At 52.3% G+C, this 25,844-nt stretch overlaps 2 protein-coding genes and 1 long non-coding RNA gene across 3 annotated transcripts in view; all 3 read left to right on the top strand.

Annotated features, from left to right (window-relative positions):
* The window catches only part of Rac2 (Rac family small GTPase 2), a 13,200-nt gene extending 10,866 nt beyond the window's left edge, over window positions 1-2,334 (top strand). The window contains exons 6-7 of the mRNA XM_028784568.1: window positions 1,123-1,255; window positions 1,678-2,334. Coding sequence (XP_028640401.1) covers window positions 1,123-1,253 — 131 coding nt within the window. The 3' untranslated portion in view covers window positions 1,254-1,255; window positions 1,678-2,334. The remainder of the gene's footprint in view (window positions 1-1,122; window positions 1,256-1,677) is intronic.
* A 13,665-nt stretch (window positions 2,335-15,999) lies between these two features.
* Window positions 16,000-16,844, top strand: LOC114636507. Its single transcript, XR_003713636.1, has 3 exons — window positions 16,000-16,063; window positions 16,249-16,296; window positions 16,828-16,844. It is a non-coding gene; the product is annotated as an uncharacterized LOC114636507 (long non-coding RNA).
* A 1,349-nt stretch (window positions 16,845-18,193) lies between these two features.
* Sstr3 (somatostatin receptor 3) lies at window positions 18,194-22,793 on the top strand. Its single transcript, XM_028784586.1, has 2 exons — window positions 18,194-18,238; window positions 21,402-22,793. Exon 2 carries the CDS (start codon window positions 21,442-21,444, stop codon window positions 22,726-22,728), a length of 1,287 nt encoding a protein of 428 aa, XP_028640419.1. The 5' UTR covers window positions 18,194-18,238; window positions 21,402-21,441; the 3' UTR covers window positions 22,729-22,793.
* Window positions 22,794-25,844: the final 3,051 nt, after the last annotated feature.

Here is a 25,844-nt window from a genome sequence, read left to right as displayed (position 1 = left end):
GTGTGTGTGTGTGTGGTATGTGGAGTGTGTATGTGTGTGAGTGTTCTTCAGCCTGTGACATTTCTCCCTGAGGCTATTTCATCCTCTGTGGAGCTGAAAGCCCCTCCCTTCCAGCTACTGTGAGGATGAGCAGGCGAATGAACCCAGGTCCAGAGTACTTCACTACTGGTTACCACAAGGATGGGGAACCCCAAGGGACAGAGGCCGTGAGCCCCACCCAGAGTCATCTCTGGAATAAAGGGCTGGAGGCGGCCAGGGGAGGACGCTGGCTTCATCTTCTCAGTGGGAATAGCCAGCCTGGAGAACTTTCCAGGAACAAGAAGCCCCCATGTGACTGCACAGTGGCACAGTGTCTGGCTCCCTGGAGCTCCATCTCCTCCCAAGCCCTGGCTTCAGGGACTTCCCTCCAGGGGTGACCCCTCTTTGTAGTTTTGTGCCTTTGCCCTGTGACTGCTCTGCTCTGGGCCCACTGAGGTGGGCAGGACCACCAGTTCCTCCCAGCTGTCGGAAGTGCCTGGCCCAGAAAGAGAGTAGAAGGACCCAGAGAGGTCACCAGGCTCCCTTCCTTCCCCTTTCCTTCCTCAAGACTCTGCCTCTCCCAGACCCCGTGTGAGGGCTCTGGGTTCAGGGTGAAGGGGTGTGTAGTCATGCAGATGCCTCCCGGGCCTGTCTTCTAGAGGGCACAGAAGAGCTCGGTCTTTTCTTCCCCTCACTGAGCTTCCCTAGGGCAGGCAGGCCCCACAGCCTCTGTTAGCCCTGGTTTGCCCATAACTTGGGGTGTGACTAAATGATAGATGCATTGGGGAGTCCTCAGACCTGCTCAGAGGTGTCAGCTCCATGAGGAAGGCTGTGGGGGATTTCGTCATGGATGCAGGTCCCGTCCACCTTCCAAACAAAGGACCTTGTGTCCTGGGGATCTCTCACCCACTGAGTCCTACAGGAAGAAGATGAAGTACAGAGAGGCATATTCTCTCTCTGGTGATACTCCCCACTCAGGTGATACTCCCCACTTGAGTGATACTCCCAGTGGAGTGATGCTCCATACTTGAGTGATTCTCCTCACTCGGGTAGACACCGCTTCTCCATGACTCAGGCCCCTGCTCTCCCACTGTCCCTCCTCAGACTCGGTGAAGTACTTGGAATGTTCTGCACTCACCCAGCGAGGCCTGAAGACCGTCTTCGATGAGGCAATCCGAGCAGTCCTGTGCCCACAGCCCACTCGACAGCAGAAGCGCCCCTGCAGCCTGCTCTAGGGGTATGCCCTCTCCTGATGCTGAAAGAGCACCCTACCCCAGGGCCCAGCCCTCGGGGCACTGAGAGTAGAGTTAGACCAGGACAGAGGGCCATGGGTACCTAGGTAGCCTCAGTGTCTTCTCTTTGTCACTGCCTTTGGAGCCTCTTCTATGACGGATACAACCCAAGCAGGCCAGAACCTGCCCAGTGACCTAAGCCAGGACACAAGAGCTGCCTGGCTCTCATTAAGCTCGTCCTTGTCACAGAAACCTAATGAAACCAGGGAACCCCAACAATATCCTGGACAGGATACATGGGGGTACGTGGGGAGGAGTGGAAGAGAGCCCTGGGGGAGGCAGAAGTTAACAGCAGCCATGAACCTGGATGGCCCCAAGCTGAGACACATCTGTTCTTGACACTGACTCTCTCCTGTCGCCCTTCCAGGTGTCCCCTCAGTCCTCCCGCTCCGACGGTCCTGACCCTCCAGAGCCCCCACCAAAGCCCAGTGATGTGCTGGTGGGACATGCTGTCCCCTCCGTGTGGTGTTTTTTCCCAGTCAGCCGCAGAACTTGCCTCTCTCCTCCACGGAGGTCCCTGGGGACGGGAGGATAACAGCAGGCCTTGTCCTAGCTGGAATGCTTCTGTGTTCCCAGGGACCAGCAGGGAGCCCCAAGACACAGCCATCCATTCTCATGTCGTACAGAGTCGTATGTCCATCATACACTCAGGAAGGCACTCCAGGCCTTCCTGATCCCTCTCTCGAAGCTTCCGGTCTCCATGGCCTGTCACCACTGTGTTCGCCTTGTTGGAACCCCTCCTTCGCTGAATCAAAGGGAGAGATGTGGAATTCTGCACCTCTGTTCTCCTTTTCAGAAAAACACAGAACAAATCTATTTCTGCAAATCTCTTATCTGCCCAGCCACGTGAGGGTCTGAGCTCAGACGCCCCCCACTCTCAGGGCTTCCTACTCTACTCAAAGGGTAGAGCTGCACTTTCTTGGAACTGTCCACCTCACCTGCCAGTCAGGACCTGAACCATGGCAAATGGAAAACACAGCTCTCTTGCTTACGCAGAAAATAAATGTGTTGATTCTCGGTGGAAGTACCGTGAGTTCAGGCACAGCTTGATCAAGGTGGGGCGGAGGGTTCGGACTGTACCACGAGCCTTGCCTTCCTGTCCATGGGGCAGAGGGTTCGGAGGGTCCAGAGGGTCCAGAAGGTACCACGGGCCTTGCCTTCCTGTCCGTGGGGCAGAGGGTTTGTGTACCATGGGACTTGCCTTCTTGTCCGTGGGGCGGAGGGTTCGGACGGCACGGACGGTACCACGGGCCTTGCCTTCCTATCTGCTTTGGGTCTGCCTGCTGTTGCCGGGCTACATTTTCTGGCCATTGATTCTTGGGACTTGATCCTTTGAGGTCAAGTTCAAGTGAAGTTTGCCCCCGGCAAGTTCTAAGGAAGGGTCACTCTGATTGGAACAGCTTGTCTTAGGCCCACCTTCAATCACACATGTGTGTCAGAGAGATGCTGCACTGTGGCTCGCCGTGAGTCCTGTTAGAGCCAGGCGTAAAGGTGATGCCAGGAAGCATCCAGGGTATAGGATGGGGAGGGGGTAAATTCTTAAGGGAAACAGCCTTCCTAGAACTGGGTGGGTGTCCAGTAGCTGAGGACCTATAACTTCAACTGTCAGAGGTCATGGTAAGTGTCCATTCTACCATTACAAGGGACACAGTTTCTGCCCCATGTGGCACTAAGAAAAACTAAGATTTTTTTTTTTCATTTGTTTCTGAGATAAGATTTTATTATAGAGCCTGGGCTGACCTCACAACTGCCATCCTCCTGCCTCAGCTTCCTAACTGCTGGGTTTACAGATGTATATCTCCATGCCTGGATAAAGTTGAAATTCTTACCAGAGAGTTTACTTTACTATGGAAGTTGAGGAAGTGCCCATATTAGGCACCCCAGGGCCTGACCCTGAGACAGCCCCACCTAGGTCTCCCCTGATACAGTCCCACCTAGGTCTTCCCTGAATTATAGATCCACGGTCAAGGACATAGCACTGCCTGAGATTCACAGTCCTTCTCCCAACACACTTCTGACGACCAGCTTGTGTCAGGTGTCTCAGAGATTTCGTGACACATGTGTTGTTCTCCATCCCTCCTCCTCATCCCTTCTCCTCACCCCTCCTCCCTATCCCCCTCCCCCCGGGCCTGAGACTCTGAAAGGCTGAGAGGAAATGGCGCACTCCGACATTGGAAGGCTAGCCAAGAGGTGCTCAGCCTCTCCATTTTCTGTCTCCAAGAGTCCCAGAGCTGCTCCCCAACTCCACAGGCCCCCCCTTTAAGGGACTCCCACCTCTGGAGGGGCTTGGCACAATTCTGGAAGTTTCTGTTTGTTCTTAGCTTGGCTCACACAAGGGGAAGATTTCTCTGACACAGAAAGAAAGGTTTTAAACCCACACATGTTGAGCTCTCCAATACGGTTGGGGGGACCTGCACCCTATCACTTTGGGGTGCTAAAAACCTGGGGTGCAACCAGAGTCCAAGGGTCCCTCTTTTAGCTTCCTGTTCCTTTCTGTGCAGGATACTAAGCAAGAACTTACATGATTCAGATCAGTAGATGTAAATCCAGAAGCACTCAAACCAAGCCTCTAAGTAGCTAACACCTCCTCTCTGTGGGCGTCAAAGCCCGGGCTGTAACCTTGAGCCTCTGTGCTGGTTGAAGCGCACACACAACCAGCCCACTGTCACCTTGACAGCCTATTTCATCCAGATCTCAGCTTTCGCTTTAATCTGAATAAAGTCCCCGTTACTTTTGCAATTGGTGTGAAACTTTATTTCCCTTCCTTGAGTAAGAGGCCAAGAACCTAGAAAACCCTGACCAGACTCCACCCACCAGTAACGACCTTTCTTCTCCCTCTGTTGCCTACCGACCTGGATCCCGTCCCTGTGAGCCTTAGACTCCCGCTATGTGCTGGAGTGGGCTCCTGCTGTGGGTGTTCTGCTCCCCAAGCTGCCCTGGGGTCCTTGCCTTACACCAAAAGTAATGACATGAAATACTGCCCCCACCCCCTCACGGAACATATAACCTCAGTCCTGCATTAGGTCACTTTGGGTGTTGCTAGCCATTACAGAGGAGGACACAGGACCTGGAAAGCCTAGGAGTCAGTGCTCTGATGGATAAAGCAGCCTGACCCCTCCCCACTTCTGTCCCTCTCACCCTTCCTTCCCTCTCCCAACACCCCCCTACCTTCTCCTACCTTTCCTGGCCTTCCTACTCCTCTCTTCCTTTCCCACCCCTTCTATTCCTCCCACTCTCTCCTATCCTCCCCCACCCCTCCCACCCCCTTCCTATCCTCTCCTACACCTCCTGCCCCTCCCCCCACTCTGCTCTCCTTGTCCGCAGAATCCCAGCTTGGGGCAGGACAGCAGTGTGCTTAGCATTGAAATATTTGTTTTCAGGAAGAGGAAAGGCTGGAGAGGTCCGCTGCAGTTAAGTGGGCTGTGACTTGTTGCTCTGTCAGAGGACCCAAGTTTTGTTCTTAACTCCAGGTCCAGGAGAAGCTAATGCCCTCTTTTGGCTTCCGTGGGCACATGCACCTATGTGTATGCACACACACACACACACACATCATTAAAAATAAAACTAAATCTTTAATGTAAATATACTTGTTTTCTCAGCCTTTGTGGCTCCGAGGTCACACTGTTTTCACCAATCACACACAAACAGAGTCAGACAGAGACACGGTTTCTTGGGAGAAAAATAACAAACATGGTCTCCAGTGTCCTCTGCTCTGAACACTGATGGGATATCTGGAGCAGCTACTGTCATCTTGTGAACTTTCGGCCACAGCATCAATAGCAGAAGCCAATAGCTTCGAACAGAAAGAGAAACGGCCTGGCGCTGTTAGCCTGAGTCAGCCTTTGTTTCCAGGATGGATGATGGGAGAACCAGTTACGTGCTTTTACCACACTTGGCCAGACTTTCTGGTGATGTTCTCTGTTAGTACCTGAGGCCCTAGATCCTGAGTGCAGTGGCTAAGGATCAGAGGCCTCCTGAGCAGAGAATGGCAGGCTGTGAGATGTTTTGAAAACACTAGATGTTTTGAAACAGGAGGAAGTGCTTGCCGGGTAGGCTCAGGAGTGAGGCTTGCTCCACATCAGCCTCTCAGAGCATCCACTTGGCACTAGACCATACAGTGTGTGGCCTGGGAGGGGCCAGGGCTTTCTACCCTATGCTCAGCCCTCTTGTTCATGGCATCATGGCCAGAGAGTGAGGCAAGCCCTTGTTGGGCCAGACCTCCTTCTCTGAAGCTCTCTGCCTTGACAACTGGCTGCTTCCTGCTCCTTCTTCCAAAGCAGGGACCTCTTACACCCACCATCTCACGTCAACGCTCACTAGCCGAGCCTGGATGATTGTTATCTTAGGCTCCCCTAGTTTGAGCCTCCGACTGCACTGCCCATCCTGTGCTGGGCCTTACCCCTTCCCCCTGGTTTGCAGTGACGTCTTTCCCAGGATGACTCCTGCTTCCCCTCTCTAAGCCCCCACTCCAACAGCACTGCGCAATCACAGACACAATGTGCCACCCCAAGTGTCATCCTAAGATCGGTTGTTACCTGGAGCCTGGACTCATCTGACAGGCTGTCATGGAGTCCAGGGGCTGCACCATGCCCTCAGGCACTCTAGGAGGCTCCCATGTTGGCAGAGAGCAGGGAAGTGACCCCTCTGTGTAGATGTCCCCTGTGCTTTCAGTCCCATATGCCCTGCCAACACAGACACTCAGTACCTGACTCAGGTTCTCATACGGAAATATGACATCATTCTTTTTATTTGTTTTTAAGACAAGGTTTCTTTTTTATAGGCATGGCTCTTCTGGAACTCACTCTGTAGATCAGGGTGGCCTCAAACTCATGGAGATCCCCTTACCTCTGCCTCCTGAGTGATTTATGCAAATGAAGGAATAGATAAAAGAATATACTTAAATGAGAGAGAGAATGACAGAGAGACAGGAGAGAGACAGAGAGACAGGGGGGGGAGAGAGAGAGAGAGAGAGAGAGAGAGAGAGAGAGAGAGAGAGAGAGAGAGAAAAGAAAGCGGATCAGTCATGCCCATAATCTGCTAACTTGCTGAAGCAGGTTTCCACTGCCCACCAAGGTGCAGCCATGCCTGTGATCCATCCTGTGTGTGTATCCATCCACCACTACTGTGAAAGAGGAGAGCTGCCTGGGCGAGCCCAACTGTCCTGAATGGTGAGTGGGAGCAGCACATCTCTTCTGCAGGCACCTGAGTCTGGAGAGCCTTGCTGTCTGCCTCTTCGTGAGGAGGGTGAGGCAGAGCTGGGAGATGTCATGAGAGGACTCCCAGGAAGGCAAAATGCCACTAAACAGAGAAGAACACTGGCTTTTATTCACACCCCGTATCCCCATTCATCTGTGCTAAGACTGGACACACAGAGGAGGATGAGGCCCAGCCCTTGCTCACCAGCCCTTTCTCACCAGGGGCTTGGAGGTCGAGGAGAGACAGACACGTGAATACCTTTGCCCTTGTGATTTTGTCTGTACACCAGAATCTACTGTACAGAAAGGAAGGTCTGAGGGTCAGTAAACCCTGGAATGGTACGTATACCCTTAAGTCCATATACCCCAGCCCCGTGGGAAGGCAGCCCTGAACCAGGGACAGAAGAAACAGAAATGAAAACATCTGTGTGCAGAGAAACTGGGAGACAGCTGTCACCCCAAATCCTGGTGGGAGAACTACAGAGCGGGAGAGTGGTGAAGGGTAGGCCTCAGGGCGTGCTGAGAAGAGGGAAGGTTGGGGACAGGTTGCAGAGCACAATGACACAAAGCAACCCACATCCTGGAACTCCAGAGCACCTACTGGATCCAGACACTATAGGCTGTTGGCGACAGTGATGTCGTACAACACTGAGGAGCCTACCTGAAGAGCAGTTGAGTCCTTCTGAGTCCTTTCCCTATGGCGGGCAGCTACCCATAAGTGACCTTAGCAGAAAAAGTTTGTTAACAAGGAAGCTCTGGCCTCAGGTGTGCCTGCTTCAAGCAAGCCAGGGGGAAGACCCACACTGGGTTTGGAAGATGTGGATTTAGTCCTACTTAGCAAACCCCCACAGGGACAAGGTAGCCAAGATACAGTGTTTAAGGGAAGAAAGATTTGTTTTGGTTTGCGGTTTCAAAGGTTTCAAAGGTTGGCGGTTGGTTCCTCCCTGTTAGGCCAGTGACAAGGCTGGAACACCAGGTAGGAGGAACATGGTTGAGGAAAGCCTGCTTACCTCTGCAGCCTGCCAGCAAACAGACAAAGAGCAAAGAGCCAAGACCAAGATTTAGCCTTCTGAACCATGGTCAGAGTGACCCACTTCCCCCCATTAGGCCCTGTGTTCCCCTTCACAACGGTCTGTCTGATATTAGACTCTCAGGGGATTAAATCCGTGGTTAGATCAGAGGCTCCATTATCTAATTGTTTCTGGAAATGACCACAGACACCCAGGCTGGTCTTGACTAATTTCCTCGGTGTCCCTCAATTCAATCAAGTTGCTAATCAAGAGTCACCTTTGCAATGCCAGCCTGTGTCAGTTTGACACCCTAATGCATTTCCTTAGACCACACTCAATCTCCAAATAAAGACAATTGCAAAAGACGATCATTCTCCTCAACACGGCTGTCCTGTGCATACCCCATACTGCTCAGAGGCTTTCTCCAAAAGTCTCAACAATTTCAATATTGATCAAAAGTTCAAACTGAAACTGAGAGTCAAGGCAAATTGACAAAATCGAAAGTATATAACGCCACACAGTAAACACTCGCATTCTTCTGGCATGAATAAGAATGTGCACCGTGTGGGAGTGTCACCTGTCAATAAAACCTATTGATCTATTAGCTTAGACAGGAAATAGGAGGTGCGAGTTCTGGCCGGGAGAGAGGATTCTGGGATAGAGTCAGCTGTGGGAGGAGATTTGCCTGAACTCTGAGGAGACAGATTCATGCAACTGAGAAGAGGTAGCCAGCCATGTGGCAGGACTTAGAATGAACAGTCAATTGAGTTACGAGCTAGTCAGGGAACAAGCCCAAGCTATGGCTTAGGAATTTATTCATGAAGTAATTCAGTCTCAGAGTCGTTATTTCGGGAACTTAGGTGCTGGTAGAAAGGCTCATGGGTAAGCAGGAGAATAGTTTTACATCTGGGGCACATGGCGACGTGATGTGAACTTTGGCATATATTCCACAGCTCTGGCCTTGCCAGATGCAATGCACACGACCTTTTTCCTGGGTTGGCTCTGCTCCCTGCTCATGGTTTTCCTTGGCAGACCTTCCAAGCCTCTGGCATCTCCATCTTTTCATGGTCCCTAGAGCATCTCCAGCTGCCTCCTCAGTTTCACTCAAGAGGGTACTCTTGGGGCTAGCCCAGCCACAACGCACATCCCCAGCCTCCCAGGATTTCCTTTGAAATCTGGGTGGATGCCTCCACGATCTTACAACCCCTCCACTCTTGGTGGCTGCAAAACTAATGTCATATGAATGACACAAGGGTCTGCCACCATCTCAAGCAATAGCTGTGGACCATGGCTATGGCCGCTTTGAGTGCCTGGGAAGATGATCATGGTGAAAGGAATCCTGGGAAAGTCTTTTATATGATTACCTTAACAGCACAGACACTACTAATGGCTGAGGTCTGACTTATTCACTCACAGTTCCATAGACCAGTTCGTCATCAAAAACAATGAGAGAAGGAACTCAAGCAGGGCAGGATCCAGAGGCAGGAGCTGATGCAGAGACCATGGGAGCAAGCTGCTTACTGACTTACTCAGCCTGATTTGTTATGGAACCCAGGACTCACAATGTGCTGGACCCTTTCCCAGCAGCTGCTAACATGCTCTACAGCCAGGTCTTACGGAGGGATTTTCTGTCCTTTCAAATAACTCCTTGTGTCAAGGTGACATAAAACAAGTAAACACAATTGACCTCTTGTTAACTTGACACACAAACACATCACCATTAAACCATAACCTTTCCTTTCTTGTACTTCCCCACAACCACATTAACCAGATTAATATTGACATTACAATATAAACATTCCAAATTTTAGAAGTTCCAGAGTCTTTAAAAATTTAAACACTTAAAAGTTCAGTCTCTTTGAAATAGCCAGTCTCTTTTAAAATCTGAAGTCTTTTAAAATTCAAAGTCTCTCAACTGTGGGTTCCTGTCAAATAAAACATAAATCAAATGCTTTCTTTCTTCAAGAGGGAAGAACCAGGGCACGATCATAGTCTGAACAAAGAGAAAACAAACTCCAAAAGTGTGAATAACCTAAAATGTCCAATTACCTGGGATTCACTTGAGATCTTCTGGGTCACGTCTTTTGCTCTGCCTTCTATAGCACACACAGCTTGTCTTCTAGACTCCTCTGGATGCACCCCAGTGTTCCTGCTGTTCTTGGTGTTCATCCCATGGTACTGGTGTTTCCAAAAAATGCTGGAGTTCTGTCTTTGGGCTTCTACTGCTGTGAAGAGCCATCATGACCATGGTGACTCTTGTAAAGGAAGACATTTAATTGAGGTTGCCTTACAGTTTCAGAGGTTTAGTTCGTTATCTTGGCAAGAAGCAAAGTGCACACAGGCAGGCATGGTGTTGGAAAAGGAACTGAGAGTTCTACATCTTGATCCAAAGGCAGCAGAAGACTGTGTGCCACACTGGGTGTAGCTTGAACATATGGAGACCTCAAAACCCACTCCCATAGTGACAGTTCCTCCAACGAGGCCACTCCCACTCCAACAAGGCCACGCCTCCTAATAGTGCCACTCCCTATGGGCAAAGCATCTAAATACATGAGTCTATGGGGGCCATTCCTATTGAAACCACCACAGGTCTGTTGCTACAACTGAACTGTAATTTTACCAATAGCCTCTCCTGGGCTCTCTTTAGGGATGCCAGCCATGCTACACAGTCCAAACCTCAGCTGCTCTTCATGACCCCTTCATGTCTTCAAAACCAGTACCACCTGGGTGACTCTTACACGATCAAGTTCGGTTGTCAGCATAAGGTACAACCTCGGCTCCTTCTGGAACACAGGTTCTGTTTGCTGACCCTCAAAAAACACCTCCTGGAAGATTTCACCACAATGATGCTGTCTCTTCTTAATCACAGATGATTCTTCAGCCCCATCTGAGCAGAGTTACAGATTATTCACGTAAATAGCCCAGTAGTCTGCTTCCCTCTGAACTTCGTAAGCTGGCATCTGTTACTGGCATTGCTCTACACAGGCTTATCTTCCAGGCTCCTACAGAACGGCTCACTGAGCTCTCAACATGCAATGGCTTTTCCAGCCCAAAGTTCTGACATTCTTCCACGATCCTATTCAGAACAACACGGTCAGTTCTGTCATGGTAACACCCCACTCCCGGTACCAACTTGACTTAGCTAGGGTTTCTATCGCTGTGACAAAACAGCACGATGAAAACAACTTGGAGAGGGAAGGCTTTATTTACTCATGGTTCCATAGAACATTCTAGTTTTCCGAGGTTCAACCAGAATGCCCTCATTAGCTCTGCTTACAACAACATCCCAGGGATCTATCAGCTTATGTTTCCAAGTTTTTGGTTTTTTTTTTTTTTTTCAAATTCCTTGCACAAACAAGACATGAAGGGGTCATGAAGAGCAGCTGAGGTTTGGCACTGTGTAGCATGGCTGGCATCCCTGAAGAGAGCCCGGGAGAGACTATTGACAGAATCAAAGTCCAGTTGCAGCAACAGACCTGTGGTGGTTTCAATAGGAATGACCCCCATAGACTCATGTGTTTGGATGCTTGGCCCATAGGGAGTTCTGAAGCCTTCTGGACCACATGGTCAAGAATTATCATAGACATTATCTCACTTCTCAACACCAACTTTTCTGTGTGATTGTGTGTTTTTTTTGGGGGGGCATGGTGGTAGCAATGAAATATCTGAAGTAAATAGCCTAGGATCAGAACTGTGTATCTTGGCTTGTGGTTCCAGAGGTTTCAATCCATAATCAGCTGATTTCATTGCTTTTAGACCTATGGCCATGGAGAGAAGGGCATAGTGGAGGAAAGTTGTTTGCCTCACGACAGAGACAAGAAGAAAGAAAGGGGAAGAGGCCACACATAATACATATGTGCTCTGGGCTGGGGGTGGGCACAGTGCAGGAAGTCTAAGACCAAAGAAAGATGGCATTCATGAGCCAATCCAAAATGACTCAGCTGCAAACACTACACCCACCCTGGCCACACCCACCCTGACCACACCCATCCTGGCCATTAATTGTTTCCAGGCACACACACACACACACACACACACACACACACACACACACAAACACACCTTCCAGAGGCTACATGCCTCCTAATCGAGAAAGCAAATCACAAGAGAGGAGGGCAGGAACTGAAGAATACACACAAGATCTGGGAAAAGCTGAAGCAACCCACCCTCTGATGAAGATACTGTTCCAGAGTGTTGGCCCAAGGGGCAGCCTGCCCTGGGGAAAGTGTCTTGGTGGTCTCTAAAAAATCTTTCATTGTAGCTGGACTCTGGGGTTTTTTACTGTATGGCTTTTGAGGCACTGTGGGGTCATGTGGAAATGCTTCGTCCCAGAAAAGGAATGGTTTTGTATTTTAAGTAAGCAAGTGAAAGAATGAAGAATGGCAGGAGAGAGTAAGAAATCAAGATCTCTGCTGCAGAGGGGGCTGGAGAGATACCTCAGCTGGTAAGAGCTGGCTGCTCTTCCAGAGGACTGGGTTTTGGTTCTCAACACACACACACACACACACACACACACACACACACACACACACACACAGTGTTCATAACAACCATCTGGTCCCCTCTTCTGGCCTCCTTTGTCATGCATGTGGTACACAGACATATATTCAGGCAAAACCTCATACACATACAGTAAATGTTTTACACTTTTAGATGAAGGTGAGCTAGACCTGAGGGCATGAGTGTGGAAGAGAGCTGACCCCTCCGCTCATCTGCTGGAATGTAGCCTGGGTGCAGAGGTGATGCCTTCCCCTGAACTCTCCTTACCACCTCCTGCAGTCAGCAAAGCTGGCCTCAGGACATGAGAGCAGGAGAGCTGGCCCAGTCCCTCTCAGGCTGCAGCACTTGGGAGAGTGCTCCCTCAACCCCTCAGCTCCTCTGGGTAGCACAGAGAAGCTGGCTCTGGAGGCATGGGTGCAGGTGAGCCGGGCAGAGGACATTAGAGCAGAAGAACTGACCTACCTCCTACTGACGGCCATATTAGGTGGCCTAGCCAGAGCAGTGCTAGAGAGCTCCCCCTGGTGGTGTGGATAAGGGAGAGCAGGTGGGAGGATCAGCTCAGCTACCACCCAGGCCAAGATCCAGAGCTTTGATGTGGCCCACCCTAAAACATACAGCATCTGTGAACTGTTGATGCATGTGAAAGGCCAGTCCTGCTGATCCAGAGCTGCAGGATCTCCATGACACACGGCAACAACAGGAAAACTGGGAGGAGTCGGGTGAAGATCCAATATTGACGTTGTCATAGAAGCCAGAGACCTTGAACCAGACCATTGACTCATTGCAATGAACATTCACAAGTGAAGGTGCGTGGGTGGACAGAGGGATGTACTGTAGGACACACTGTGACACACTGCAGCTTCCAGAATGGGATTTTTAATGCTTTGATTTGTGTGTGTGTGTGTGTGTGTGTGTGTGTTTTACTTGGGGAGGAGTTTGCAAGAGCAAAGGGTGGGTATGAGGTGGTGGGGAGATGACCAGGACTGGGGTGCATGATGTGAAACTCACAGAGAATCAATACAAAGGTGTTTTGTTGTTGTTGTTGTAGTATTTTAAGTAAATTTTTAAAAATGCCTGTTTCGTGGGATGGCCCACAGTTAGGAGCTCAAAACTTGGAAGATTGAGGCAGGAGGATCAAGAGTGCAAAGTCAACCTGGGCTCCATAGTGAGCATCTAGCTCAAAAAACACCGTTTGTGTGTGTGTGTGGGGAAGGGTGGAGAGAAGGCAGAAGGATGCTTCAGAAGATGTGTGTGCACACACACATAACTAAAGGTCAGCACTGCCTCTGAGACAAACTAGGAGAGGGCCATCGGAGGACGGCTGCGTCTTCTTCGTTTAAAACCTTTTTAGCACAACAGGATTCAGAAACATGTTTGCAGATAGTGCTTGAAGAACACAAGAGCAAATCAGAAATGAAAAATAATTGCATTACAAACAAAACAGGGAGGCCCAGGGGAGGAAGCCTGCCTCAGACTGGCAGGTGACGTCTAAGCTTGCCGGAAGGGAAGAGAAGGAGAGAAGTTGGGGAAGCCTGGGCAAAGGATTCAGGCTTCGGGGAGGGCGCACTAGAACAAGAGGAGGGGTAAAGTGGAATGATATGTCAGTGGGGGGGAGGCCGACACTAAGCACTGTGACAGGTGGCCATGGGAGAGCCTCAAGCAGTCAGGCTGTGACTCAGCATTTTAATAGAGTCCCTGTGCCTCCTGAGCAGGCTGATCTAACGGTGCTGTCTAAGGGTCTTTGGCCGGGCTAAGAATAAAATGGACACAGGGCAGATTAACGGACAGTACAGGAGAGTTCCCTGATCATTTTCCCCCTGGGGGTTGGGGGATGCTCACCTCCTCATGGGCTGGGTAGAGGGCACAGCAGCTGTCTGTGGGAAGAAGAGAGTGAAACAGAATGTGTGCTCTACAGACCTGACCCTCCCCAGCCCTGCCTGGTAAGCAGGCGGGTTAGGATCCTCCTGGTTCTGGGAGCCTCCTCTCATGGCCTTCAGCCCCTGCTTTCAAAGGGAGACGGGAAGGTCACGGTGTCCTTCTTGATTTTCAAGTGTCTTTTGTTAAAAGGAGAAAGTCTGTGATAAAGCTGAAAGGGGGTATATTCTTAGAATCCTGTGAAGGCTGCTGAGGCCTCTGGAGAGTCAGCCGGGTGAGGGGAGGGGGCACACATCCCACAAGCCTCTTCTCTGTCTCCTGTCAACCGTGGTCAGGTGTCCTGCAGCCAGGTGGTGGCCTCTGCTGAAGGAGAACACCGAAGTTCCAAGAGGGGGTTTTACAGTCATGTGGCTGGGGACAGAACTAGGACAGAGTCCCTCTGTCCAATGTCCAATGTCATGGTCCTCGGTTCCCTCACAAGCAGGAGCTTAGAAGTTAGGAGTCACTGGGTCACAGGAATTGCTACAGTGTGTGTTGGAGGTTGTGGGGTGGTGGGATGGCTCATTCTGTTATCTGCATAACCCTATGAAGTAGGAGCTCAGAATGAGGCTCAGAGAGGGTCAGATACATATTTAAAGTCACACAGTCAGTACAAAGCAGACCTGAGACTCAGCTCCAGGAGGAACCAGCAGGGGGTGACAAGCCCAAAGACATCCTTAATGGGGACATTAGTGAGAAAGCTCCAGAGTTGGCCAGAAGGTCATCTCATGTTTTAGAAGACAGGCTTGTTTTAGTAGCTAGGTTCCTCCCTGGCCCCATGGTGACGCTCCTGACTTCCATTTGGATCTGGGCTCCTGATTGAGCCCATGATTGTTGGCTGTGCGAGCCCTCTAGACTGAGGGTGGAGACACCATCATGGGTTTGTCAAGGCCAAGATCACATGGGAAAGTCCAGCCAAGTAGCCTCTGCAGGACCCCAGCAGATCTGACAGCCCTGGGGGCCAGGTCCAGCCTGAGGTCAGGGATTTGGGACTTTGACCCATAGGCTTCTAGAACCTCAGATTCCCAGGGCAGGGCCATCCCTGTGGGGTCCCTCTGAATTCCCCAGTGTCCCTTGCTCCCAGAACTCTAGGCATGGACCTACATTTTCCCCTCTCTGCTGTGGTTCACCAGAGAAAGGGCTCAACAGAAGCCCTGGGTCACTTTTGCTGGCAGAAGCCTCCTAGAGAAAGGTTGGTCCCAATCTGCTGCATAGTACACCTTCCTCCCCCCCCTCTTCTTCTCTCTCTCTCTCTAACTTCCAGTGTACTCTCAGGAACCAGGTGTCCCTTCTTGTTTCTTTGCTACTGTTTACTTTCTATTCATCCATCCACCCACTCACCCATGAACTCCATGAGTTCAGTCATCTGCCACCCATCCACACACCTATCTATCTATCCATCCATCCATTTATCCATCCATCTGTCCATCCATCAATCTGTCCATCCATCCACTCATCCATCCATTCATTTATCCATCTACCCATGCACCCACCCATCCATCTGTCCATTGATCATCTATCCATCCATCAATCTGTCCATCATCCATCCATTCATTTATTCATCCACCCATTCATCCATCTATCCATTTGTCCAACCATCCATTCATCTGTCTGTCCATCCTACCTGTCTGACCGTCCATCCATCCATCCATCCATCCTCCATCCTTTTTCATTTGTAACAGGATGAGTGCCTACTGTGTGCTAGGCTGGTGTCAGCCCAGGGCCAACTTGGGGACCATGTCAAGAGCTTGATCTTGGGGAACTGACAGTCCAATACAAAAAATATTCATGTCCTTCTTCAGATGAATCACTAGGAAGTAAATCACAGCTGTGAGGGCAAACTTTGGACATCTGAGGGTGAGACTCCCTGTCCTGGGGCCAACCAGATGACCGTTTGCCCCCAACAAGGGGGTGGTGTAAAATCAGTATTCCAGCTGCAGGTAAAGCTTGTGTGAAGACTCTGAGGCTCCTTCCTGGCCTCCTGCTCCTGTTCTTGCCCTGGATGTGACTCGTGCAACAGCAAAAAACCATGGAAACCTAAATCAAGACATAGACGTCTGTTCCATTCTCAGAAGCTTCCTGCTTACCCAGATGGAGAAGACCAGATCCCAAGATGGCCATAAGTCGCCCAAGGGTTAGTTGAGACTGCCCTTACCTAGATCCTTGCTTGGTGAGAAGCCAGTTCCTCACCCAGCCTCATGATTCTCAGCCCCACCTCTGTACCCAATTCCTTTTTGTCCCAGTTAAGGTTGGACTCTGGCTTTAGTGATACGGTGTGGATTGTCTACCCAGGGTAAACTTTATTCCTTTTATCCCTAGAGCTTGGAACAAGGCTGGAGGCAACCATATCTGGAGATGAATGGACAAGTAAGTGAATGGATGGATGGATGGATGGATGAGCTCAGAGCCTGGGGAGCCAAAGGGAAGCTGTGGGTAGGAGGCAACAGGAGCAGTGGGCAGCAGGTGACGGGGAAGAGTCATGGAGGGCTGTGAGCAGAAAAATACAGCACCAAGAAGCCCCCACCTTGGACACTCAGGGCTGCTCAGAGCTCAAGTCTGCTTTAGGCCAGTCGTGGCCACAGATGACCAGCCACAGTTTACTACTACTTAGTCTGTGCAGCTTACCAGCCAAGAAAGAGTGGCTTACATAGGTAGGCACCTGTGAGCGATCTGATGCAGGGACCACCACCTTCACGCACCAATGAAGCAAACTATTCCCCTTCCCAGGGAGCACATCAGCAGATGTGTTAGGAACAATTGTCTTCAAGGGCAGCTGTTATTATTCAAATTGTATCGCTTGAGAGTGAGAATTTGTTTCCTCACTGTATACCTTTGACTTTCGGCTCTCAAAGCCTAAAGTTCCTACTTTCTATCCCATCTCTCTGCTCCTCTGTCCAGATCCAACTGACCCCAGCACCACAGTCTCTATCTGCCGTCTTCTGGACCCGTCCCGCTGCTCCTGGACCCACCCTGCTGCTCCTGGAATCCTCCACAAGGGATATGTGGGCTCGGAGCCCACATCTCGGAGCCCACCCTGTCCCGTCCTCCTCATTCCGCTGAGTAGCCCCTCCCTCACAGGGAAGTACATCCTAGGGAGCTGGGGCTGTCCCGCCTCTGGCACGCAGCTCCTCTCTCTACTGCTCCCCTCTTTTTTCCAAGTCCCCGCAGGAGCCAAGGCCAGCGTGGGTGGCTGAAATCTCCTCGGTAACGGGATCTGCTTCTCCCTCTCCCGGTCTGGCCTCCGCCCCTAACCTGCTGCCCCTCAGTCTGGCACCTGCTGTCCGGTGCTCAGCTCCTCCTCCCGGCCCCTCCCGCACCCTCCTGCTCCCCCTTCTGCTGGCTCTCCATGTCACCATCTGTGGCACAATCCTTCTCTGTCACTGTCCCTACCACCCCCTCTTTCTCCTTCCTCCTGCCTCCCTCTGTCCCTGCCTTTTTCTGCATCTCTCCCTGCTCCTCTGCCCATCTATTCTCTCCTCTCCTCTTCACTCCTCTGTCCCTGCTCCTTGCCAGGCATCTCTCCTTACTCCCCCTCATTCTGCCTTTCCGCCCACACACTGTCTCCTCTCCCTCTCCCCTCTCTCTCTCTCTCTCCACCTCCGACCCTCCCCCTCCTCTCCTTATTTTCCTCTGGCTTCTTATGTCCCCTGCTATCTCACATTTCTGTCATCTTGGGAAGTGTCTTCTGCCACCCCCAACTGGCTGTCATTTGAAGAACCCCTATCCTGTGTCCGGCACCCTCCACATATCCTGGAGATGGGGGGTGACGTACCAGGTGCGAGTGGCAAGTCAGGACCGAGGACCAGATGGGAGAGGAGACGTGGGCTGACGTGGCCCCCGAGGACCTAGGAAGGTCCAAGCCCCACAAACACTGGAGAAGTGGGCACCGTGTGGCACCCCAGCTGGCGTACCTGGCTGACGAATGTTATGCAGCCTGGTGACTACAAAGGGAGGTCTTGCCCCGTAGGCAGGTAAGGAGGTGGGGCTCATGGGACTTGGAGGTGGGATATCTGGGAATTCTCTGAGCAGGCTAAACTTGGGGCTAAGTCTGGGGCTGGCAGAGGGTGGAGAGTTCCAGAAAGCAATGAGGCTTTTAGTGATCTCTGCGTGGGCTGGAAGGCAGGAAGGGCTATTAATCTCAGCATCTTGTGCCATCATTCCAGAATCTTGGAGCTTCCTGCAGCAGAATGTCAGAACTGTATCAAACCAGACGCAAGCTACCGTCTGGCCTCCCCGGCCTTGGGCACCGCTTCATGCTGGCAGTGGTGCATCTGATGAACCTTTTCCACCTCTGCAGCAACTCAATAAGGTGGGAGCACGCATCTTCTGTGAAGTAGGAGGAGACTAGAACCAGAGAGAAGTGACTTGTCCAAGGTCACACAGCAGTTTAGTGTCAGCAGAGCCCAAGTTCTCAGCTTGGGACTTGAGGGGGTGGCTCTGAGGGTCAGGCTCTGGGCCTAGGGCTCATGTCAGTCACTGCTGACTAATAAAATCCCAGCCCCTTTGGGGGAAGGTCCAGGGGTGCAGGGGACACATACATGGCAGAGCCAGCCAGAGGTCCTCATGTACATTGTCCTTAGCTCTCCTGACTCTTGACAACTCCAAGCCAGAGGCTTTTAAGGAAGCCAGCATGGTCCAGTAAACAGACAGGATTTCTCACTCACTGGCTGGGTGACCCTGTGGAAGTCACTTAACCTCTCTGAGCTTCAACTTCCCTCCCCTCTCATCCTTGCTCCTTTCACTTCTTCCTGCTTAGCATGCTTGTTTCTGCTAGTACTTACTAAGTTCACAGTGATAGGCTGGGTGCTGAGGGAAAGCACTCTGGAGAGGGTGGGAGTCGATGAGAGGGAAATAAGAGCAACAGGGGTGTCTCACATGCCTGGGGGGGCATCCTTAATTGCTGTGGGGCTTGAGAGCACTAACTCACCCTCTCTATGTGTCTCTCCCCTCCCGAACAGTCCCCTGAGGAGATTCCACCCCCAGTTTTCAGGCAAGCTGGTGCCAAAGATAAACCAGACAGGGAGGCAAAGTCCCTCCCTCCCTTCCAAGGAGGAATTAGATCAGGCATAGGCTCCCAGAACCTTAAAGAAAAGACGGCATCGAAATTGCAGGTCTGTTTTCCCCCAGTGCAAAGCTGTGGTTTCTGTGTTCTGGAACCTGCCTGGCCTGTCAACTTTGACAGCAAGGAGGGTGTCTTGGAGGGGGGCCAGGGTACCAGGAGGGATGTTCCATCTCCGAGTCCGAGGAGGGTCTGGCTGGGTAGCTGTGTTCCTGTGAGCGTGTGTGTGTGTGTGTGTGTGTGTGTGTGTATGTGTGTGTGTGTCTGTGTGTGTGTGTTCTCATGCATGTGTGTGTGTGTGTGCGCGTGCGTGCTTCTGCAGGCTTATGAATGTGCTTGTGTGGACCTGGAGGGGCCATCCTTGGAGCATACTCTGGGCTTCCCTGAGGGCATCTGTGCCTGAAGCCTGGAAATGAGGTTTGCCTGGTTCTCAGCTTTCCCTTCTCCTGCAGTCCTGGGCGCCTTCGATTGGCCACCCTATGGGAAAGCTATAAAGAGGCACTGCATAAAGCCAGTGGGTAGGGTGGCCAGGTGACCTAGGGTGCCCCATCCCCACCCTGGGAGCAGAACCGTAAGGTCCTAGATCCCAAAGTTCCTCACCTAGGATGGTTCCACCCCAGCTGTCTGGAGTTGCAGTATTCCCTGATTCAAAGTCACGGGGCCTGAAAACCCGACTGAACCTCATGGCTGTGCTCCAGGAATTTAAGTGCCCATCTCTAGGCTCCTATGGGGCTGAGGCTCTGGGGCCATGGTCCAGAGTTCAAGAGCACAAACACCCAGACAAGTTCTGCCTAGGCTGTCAGGATAGTGAAGCCATCACGATACTGAGTCAAGGGCCTGGCCTCAGTCTGGCCATCTGTAAAATAGGATGATGGGTCCTCCTGTAAGTGCTTCTTCCTGTCTCTGGCCCAGATCGCGAGACTCCTCTTAGCTCCTGGTCAGTTGGTGAGGACAGCAGGAAGGCCCCGCGCTGTAGGCACAGGGGTTGTGTCAGTTCTGAGACGCCAGCTTTTCCCAAAGTCTTCTGGGGTCAGGGTTCAACAAGGAGCAGCCAGCTCTGTGAGGACCCTACAGAATCCTACAGCCACTACCAGATTCCCAAGAGCCAGCTCAAGAGAGCTGAGGGTGTGGCAGGTTGAGGAACACTCGCGGCTCTCTGAGCCAGGAGCTTGGAGGCTGCCAGAAGCCTGGGCAATCTGGAGTGTAGCATGGTGAGCCTTGGTTCTCTGCCAGGGGTCCATTGCCATCCTTGGCATCATCAGCTTGGCACTCAGAGCTGTCACATATGCTCCTCCTCAGGAGCATGCTGGGAGCTAGGTGGCTCCTGCTTCTAGGAGCCTCCTACATCCAGAGGCTCATCAGGAAACCTAAAGCACTCTCAGCTTCTAGTGCAGGGGTCCACACCCACAGTGGGTCAATACAGAATTGAGAAGGGCAGCTTTCTTAGCCTGGGGACTTCCCCTTCACCCGACACTGCAGCATAGAGTTAGACGCACTCAGGATCCGAGATCCAAGGGAACTGGACGGGTGAGCACAGCAGTTTATTGGCTGGAAAGAGACGGGGCAGAGGATCGGGTTCATGGGAAGGGCTGCTCTTGGCCTTGTACCTTGGTGTTCTAGCAGCAGGAACCTGCTGAGGAGGAGGCCAGAGGGCTTCTATTCCCCCAGGTCCCCAGTGTGCAGCCCACGCCTTCACAAGTCTGCCCACTCTGGGCTCTTCTGACTCATTTGATGCCTCACTCACCGGTGAAGGATGTGATGGAGTGAGGGAGAGGTGGGGGCAGTGGAAACAGTCCAGCGTTGGCTGACCGTGGTGATTCAGGAGATTCTGAGTCCAGCAAAGGAGCCCAGAAGGGTCCCCTAGACACAGGCACACAGGACCTCACCAAGCACCAGGGAATGTCCTCTCCTGCTGCATTCTCCTGCTCAGCCCAGTACTCAGCCCTGCACTTGGGAGATGTAGCTTCCAAAGAGGCAGATTTCTCAGTCTGTCCTGGAGGAGGAGGGGTCCAGGCAACCCTCCTCACATTCACACTCATTCCTCCAGGCAAAGCTGTAGGTAGGGGACCTCATGGGACGGCCAGGGTTAGGGAGGTGTCAAGGGCTCTGACTCCCAGGAGAGGAGACTGCCATTCTGTTTGGAATTGGAAGTCTGAGGAAAGTTCTGGACTCTGCTAGAAAAGACACAACTATATCAACTTTTACCTGGAGTTGGGGGCGGGGTTGGGAGTCTCACCTGAGAATTAGGAATAGCACCCCTCACCTTATTGGGCTGTCCAGAAAACACAAGATGCTGATCAGGCTCTCTGAGCTGGCACATAGTAGGTGTCTTAAGGTCAAGGTGTTGGTGGTGTTCAAGGTGGCACATACAAAGCTGTTCTTTCACAACTAAGCCGTGTTCTCCCTCCTGTAGGTTAGGGCTTGTTTACTGCTGACTGATTGACATCTCAGCCATGGCCACTGTTACCTATCCTTCATTGGTGCCTACAACCTTGGACCCTGGGAACACATCCTCAGCCTGGCCTCTGGACACCACCCTGGGGAATGCATCTGCTGGCACTAGCCTGGCGGGCCTGGCTGTCAGTGGCATCTTGATCTCTCTGGTGTATCTGGTGGTGTGTGTGGTGGGTCTGTTGGGCAATTCGCTGGTGATCTACGTGGTACTGCGCCACACTTCCAGCCCATCAGTGACCAGTGTCTATATCCTCAATCTGGCACTGGCCGACGAGCTCTTCATGCTGGGGCTACCCTTCCTGGCTGCTCAGAACGCCCTGTCCTACTGGCCCTTTGGATCTCTCATGTGTCGACTGGTCATGGCCGTGGATGGCATCAACCAGTTCACCAGCATCTTCTGCCTCACCGTCATGAGTGTGGACCGCTACCTGGCTGTGGTGCACCCCACACGCTCGGCCCGTTGGCGCACAGCACCTGTGGCTCGCACGGTCAGTGCAGCTGTCTGGGTAGCCTCAGCTGTGGTGGTGCTGCCTGTGGTTGTTTTCTCAGGAGTGCCCCGGGGCATGAGCACGTGTCACATGCAGTGGCCAGAGCCAGCGGCTGCCTGGCGCACGGCCTTCATCATCTACACGGCCGCATTAGGCTTTTTTGGGCCCCTGCTGGTCATCTGCTTATGCTACCTGCTGATTGTGGTGAAGGTGCGGTCGACCACACGGCGGGTGCGGGCGCCCTCGTGCCAGTGGGTACAGGCACCTGCATGCCAGCGGCGGCGGCGCTCTGAGCGCAGGGTCACACGCATGGTGGTGGCCGTGGTGGCACTCTTCGTCCTCTGCTGGATGCCTTTCTATTTGCTCAACATCGTTAATGTGGTGTGCCCGCTACCGGAGGAGCCCGCCTTCTTTGGCCTCTACTTCCTGGTGGTGGCGCTGCCCTACGCCAACAGCTGCGCAAACCCCATCCTCTACGGCTTCCTCTCTTACCGCTTCAAGCAGGGCTTCCGCAGGATCCTGCTAAGACCATCGCGTCGAGTACGGAGCCAGGAGCCAGGGTCGGGCCCTCCAGAGAAGACGGAGGAGGAGGAGGATGAAGAGGAAGAAGAGAGAAGAGAAGAAGAGGAGCGGAGGATGCAGAGAAGGCAGGAGATGAATGGGAGGGTCAGTCAGATCGCACAGTCCAGCACTAGTGGACAACAGCAACGGCCCTGCACAGGCACTGCCAAGGAACAGGAGCTCCTTCCCCAGGAGGCCACAGCTGGGGACAAGGCCAGCACACTGAGCCATCTGTAAGGACCGTCAAAGAGCCAGCATGGTTCAGAAGAGAGCAGAAGCTGTGCTTGACCTAGGGGCACGAATACTAGCCACATGCAGTGGTCTGAGCAAACAGCAGCTAGAGTGACCTTATTTACTTGGCTGTCCTAGTCACTCTCTGGACCGCTGCAGTACTAGGGTCCAGTGATGGAATGTTCATAGGCCTGGGCTCTGTCCCACTGTGCCAGCGCTTGCAAGCTGTATGTCCTTTGGTGGGTCATTTGCCTTCTCGGCCTTGTTTTTTAATTTGGATTCAGGGATGGGTAAAATGAGCCTGGGTGGGCCCTGTCAGAAGAGGAGTCTGGATTCTTTACTGGGATTCAATCTCCTGATCAGAGCCCAAGTTAAGGGAATTTGGGCAGTCTGACCAAGAAACAAGGTATCTTGGGCATCAGTCTGTATCCTGGGCCTCAAGGAAGCGTGCCAGGGCTTGGGGAATCAGAGATGCCGATGAGCTTGGTGCGGTGGGATGTCATAGCTTAGGACCCAGGTGAGCCCTCACCATGCTGCTGTGTGGCCTCAGTCACTCTGTTCATGCCCAGGCCTCCTACCTCTTCTACAGGACAGTCCAGGGTCCTACAGACCCTCGCCCCAGCTTCTGAGCATTGGGCTTTCTGTGCTTTTGGACATGAGGGGAAAGAATTTTCCAGAAGGCAGATGAAACCAAGTTTCAGAGGGTTCTTGCTGCTTGGGTCCCTCTGCGGCCTACATCTGACTGGTCTTCTAATTTTGTATTCCTTCTCTGGGGGGGAGGACTGCACACCACCCAGGCTCAGGCCACCCGAAGACTGACTCACCCCGTTCAATTCAGGCTATTCAGGTTAGCTACCTGGTCCCCAGGGCAGATGCTACGCAGCAGCCTGAGGGAAGGAGAGGGAGAAAAGAGACTGAGCTGAGGCAGTAGGAACAGGAGGGGGGATGGGAGAGGAGGGAGGAGAGAACAGAACTTTGTGACGATCTTGAGCCAACCTTTTTCCTCTATCACTCCCCCGCCTCCCCCGTACCCCTTGGGCTAAGCTCAGTTGCAGGAGGGTGCACGGGGCTGGTGAGAGGGGCACAGGTCATGATGGAGTCCTGGGAATGGACTTGGCTCCTCGGGACACTAGGGAGGGATGGTAAGCCCCTTGTGTGGGTCAGACCCCCCATCCTCTGTATTCCCAGGGATGTCATGGGGAGTAGCCACTGTTTCAGCTGGACTTCATCCTCCTCCTTGCCAGAGATGGCTCTTCTGGTCCCAGCAGTGCTGGCCCCGGAGAGGATGGAGCTTCTGCCCAAACCATCACCCTACCCTGCAGAGGCAGGGTTCTCAGGGAACCCACAAATCCAGACGTTGAGAAAGCTGGATCTTCTATTCACCTCAAGCCGCTTGGCCACACGCTCTGTCTCTGCGCCTCAATATCCTCATCATAGTGAGAATGTACTTCCCCATTTCTCCAGTCTGCTGGAACCCAGGAGGGAACTGAGTCATGCCGGGTAGGCTACTGCTTACCACAATGGGGCTGCGTACGGATACAAACCGGCAGTACCCCAACCTCAGGCTCAGCCCACACCCTGCCCCTCTAGTGAGTGGCTTCTGTATCAGCTACTGGAGGTGAAGAGATTCATGAGAAATGTAGGGCAGGAGGTCAGAAGCCAAGGGCCAGGGAGAATGCAAGCCACCCCAGAAGGAGGAAGTTTGCAAACAGACCTGTGTGGGAACTGAGACCCAGCCCAGGGGTTCCTCTGAAAAGGAACTGAGGTCCGGAAGTGAGCAGGCCAACCTTCCTGGATGGAGCAGGTGAGCTGTGTCTTGCAAAGGAAGCAGGGTGACCAGTTGAGAAATTATTTACTGCTTCTGACCTGAGCTCCTGTCAATAAAGATAGTAACTAAGACCGTTTTCTCTGCGTGTCCCGATGGCCGAGTGTGCAGTTGGGTGGCTTCTTTCTCTATAATTTCCTAGTCCTTCAAGGGTTACACAGATGTGCTTGAAAATCTGAACTCACATCCTTGAAGATTTGTAGCCCAAAATGATACCTCTTCTTACTATTACCTAATCAGCAAATCTCAAAGCAGAGAGATAACGGAGTACAACTAAGTCACCAAAGACGAGGCCATGAGGGTGATGATGACTGGTTAGTGTCTGCCTTTCCAGACCGCCAGAGGGGAGGCGGTGTGACAGATAATATAGTCTGGCCAATGGTGTGTAGTAAGAGGGGCAGGGTCGTGGATGGACAATATAATCTGGCCAGTGGTGGGAGGGGCAGGGTCGTGGGAGGAAGAGCCAGCCAGCAGCAGTTGGCTGAGTGTGCCTATGCTTCCTGTGGCTACAGTATCTAGGTACAGTCATACAGGGGTGTGTGTGTGTGTGTGTGTGTAACTTTGTTCAGTGCACGTTGTGTAGAAGGTGCTCATCCCATAAACATGTACCCAGAGTGTTCTATGAGGCAGGTGCGTGCAGCCTCAGGGACGGGCCAGCCACTGCCTGTGTTACCTGGCAGTGTCCACATGGGCTGGGGGTTCTCTTCTGCTCCCACAGTTCTGAACTTACTAACACTGGGACTCGCTGCTGGGGCACCCTGAAGAGCATGTGTCCACATGTATCTAAAAATCTTGACCTTGCAGGGCAGGCATGATACGATACAGCTGTGTCTCCAGGGCCTGGCAGAGCAGCTCTGGCCCTTCCCCGTGAGTCTCTGGGATGAATACAAAATAGGGTTAGGCCACTGGGGTCAGAGTTGTGCTGTGAGGAGCCTGCTTTGAAGCTGGGATTGGGAATAAGTAAGGGTGTGTTGGGCAAGCAGGGGAAACTGAGGGAGCTTGTTTTGGAGTTGCTGACTAGAATCTAGGACTTAGTCCTGAGCAGAGACAGAAAGGTAGTGATAGCCAAGCCTGCCTCGGTCCTCTTCAGCAATGGAAGCTGATGACTACCTTGATCTTGTCTCTCAGAGGTGGTTGCCAGGCAACAGCCCATGGCCGCAAGCTTCTGGATCAGGACTTTGTGCATCTGTAACAGTATGATGGGGAGAGAGCTGGGAGCCTCTGGGGTCTGAGGCAGGGGAGGACAGGGCTAAGGAGCGCTGGGGTCCTCTTTATCTGAAGATGACGTGGGCCACTG

Source organism: Grammomys surdaster, unplaced genomic scaffold (assembly GCF_004785775.1).
Source record: "Grammomys surdaster isolate TR1022 unplaced genomic scaffold, NIH_TR_1.0 124439, whole genome shotgun sequence".
Classification (NCBI taxonomy): Eukaryota; Metazoa; Chordata; class Mammalia; order Rodentia; family Muridae; genus Grammomys; species Grammomys surdaster.
The sequence above is the reverse complement of the archived record's forward strand: the minus strand, read 5'-3'. Positions and strand labels throughout refer to the sequence as shown.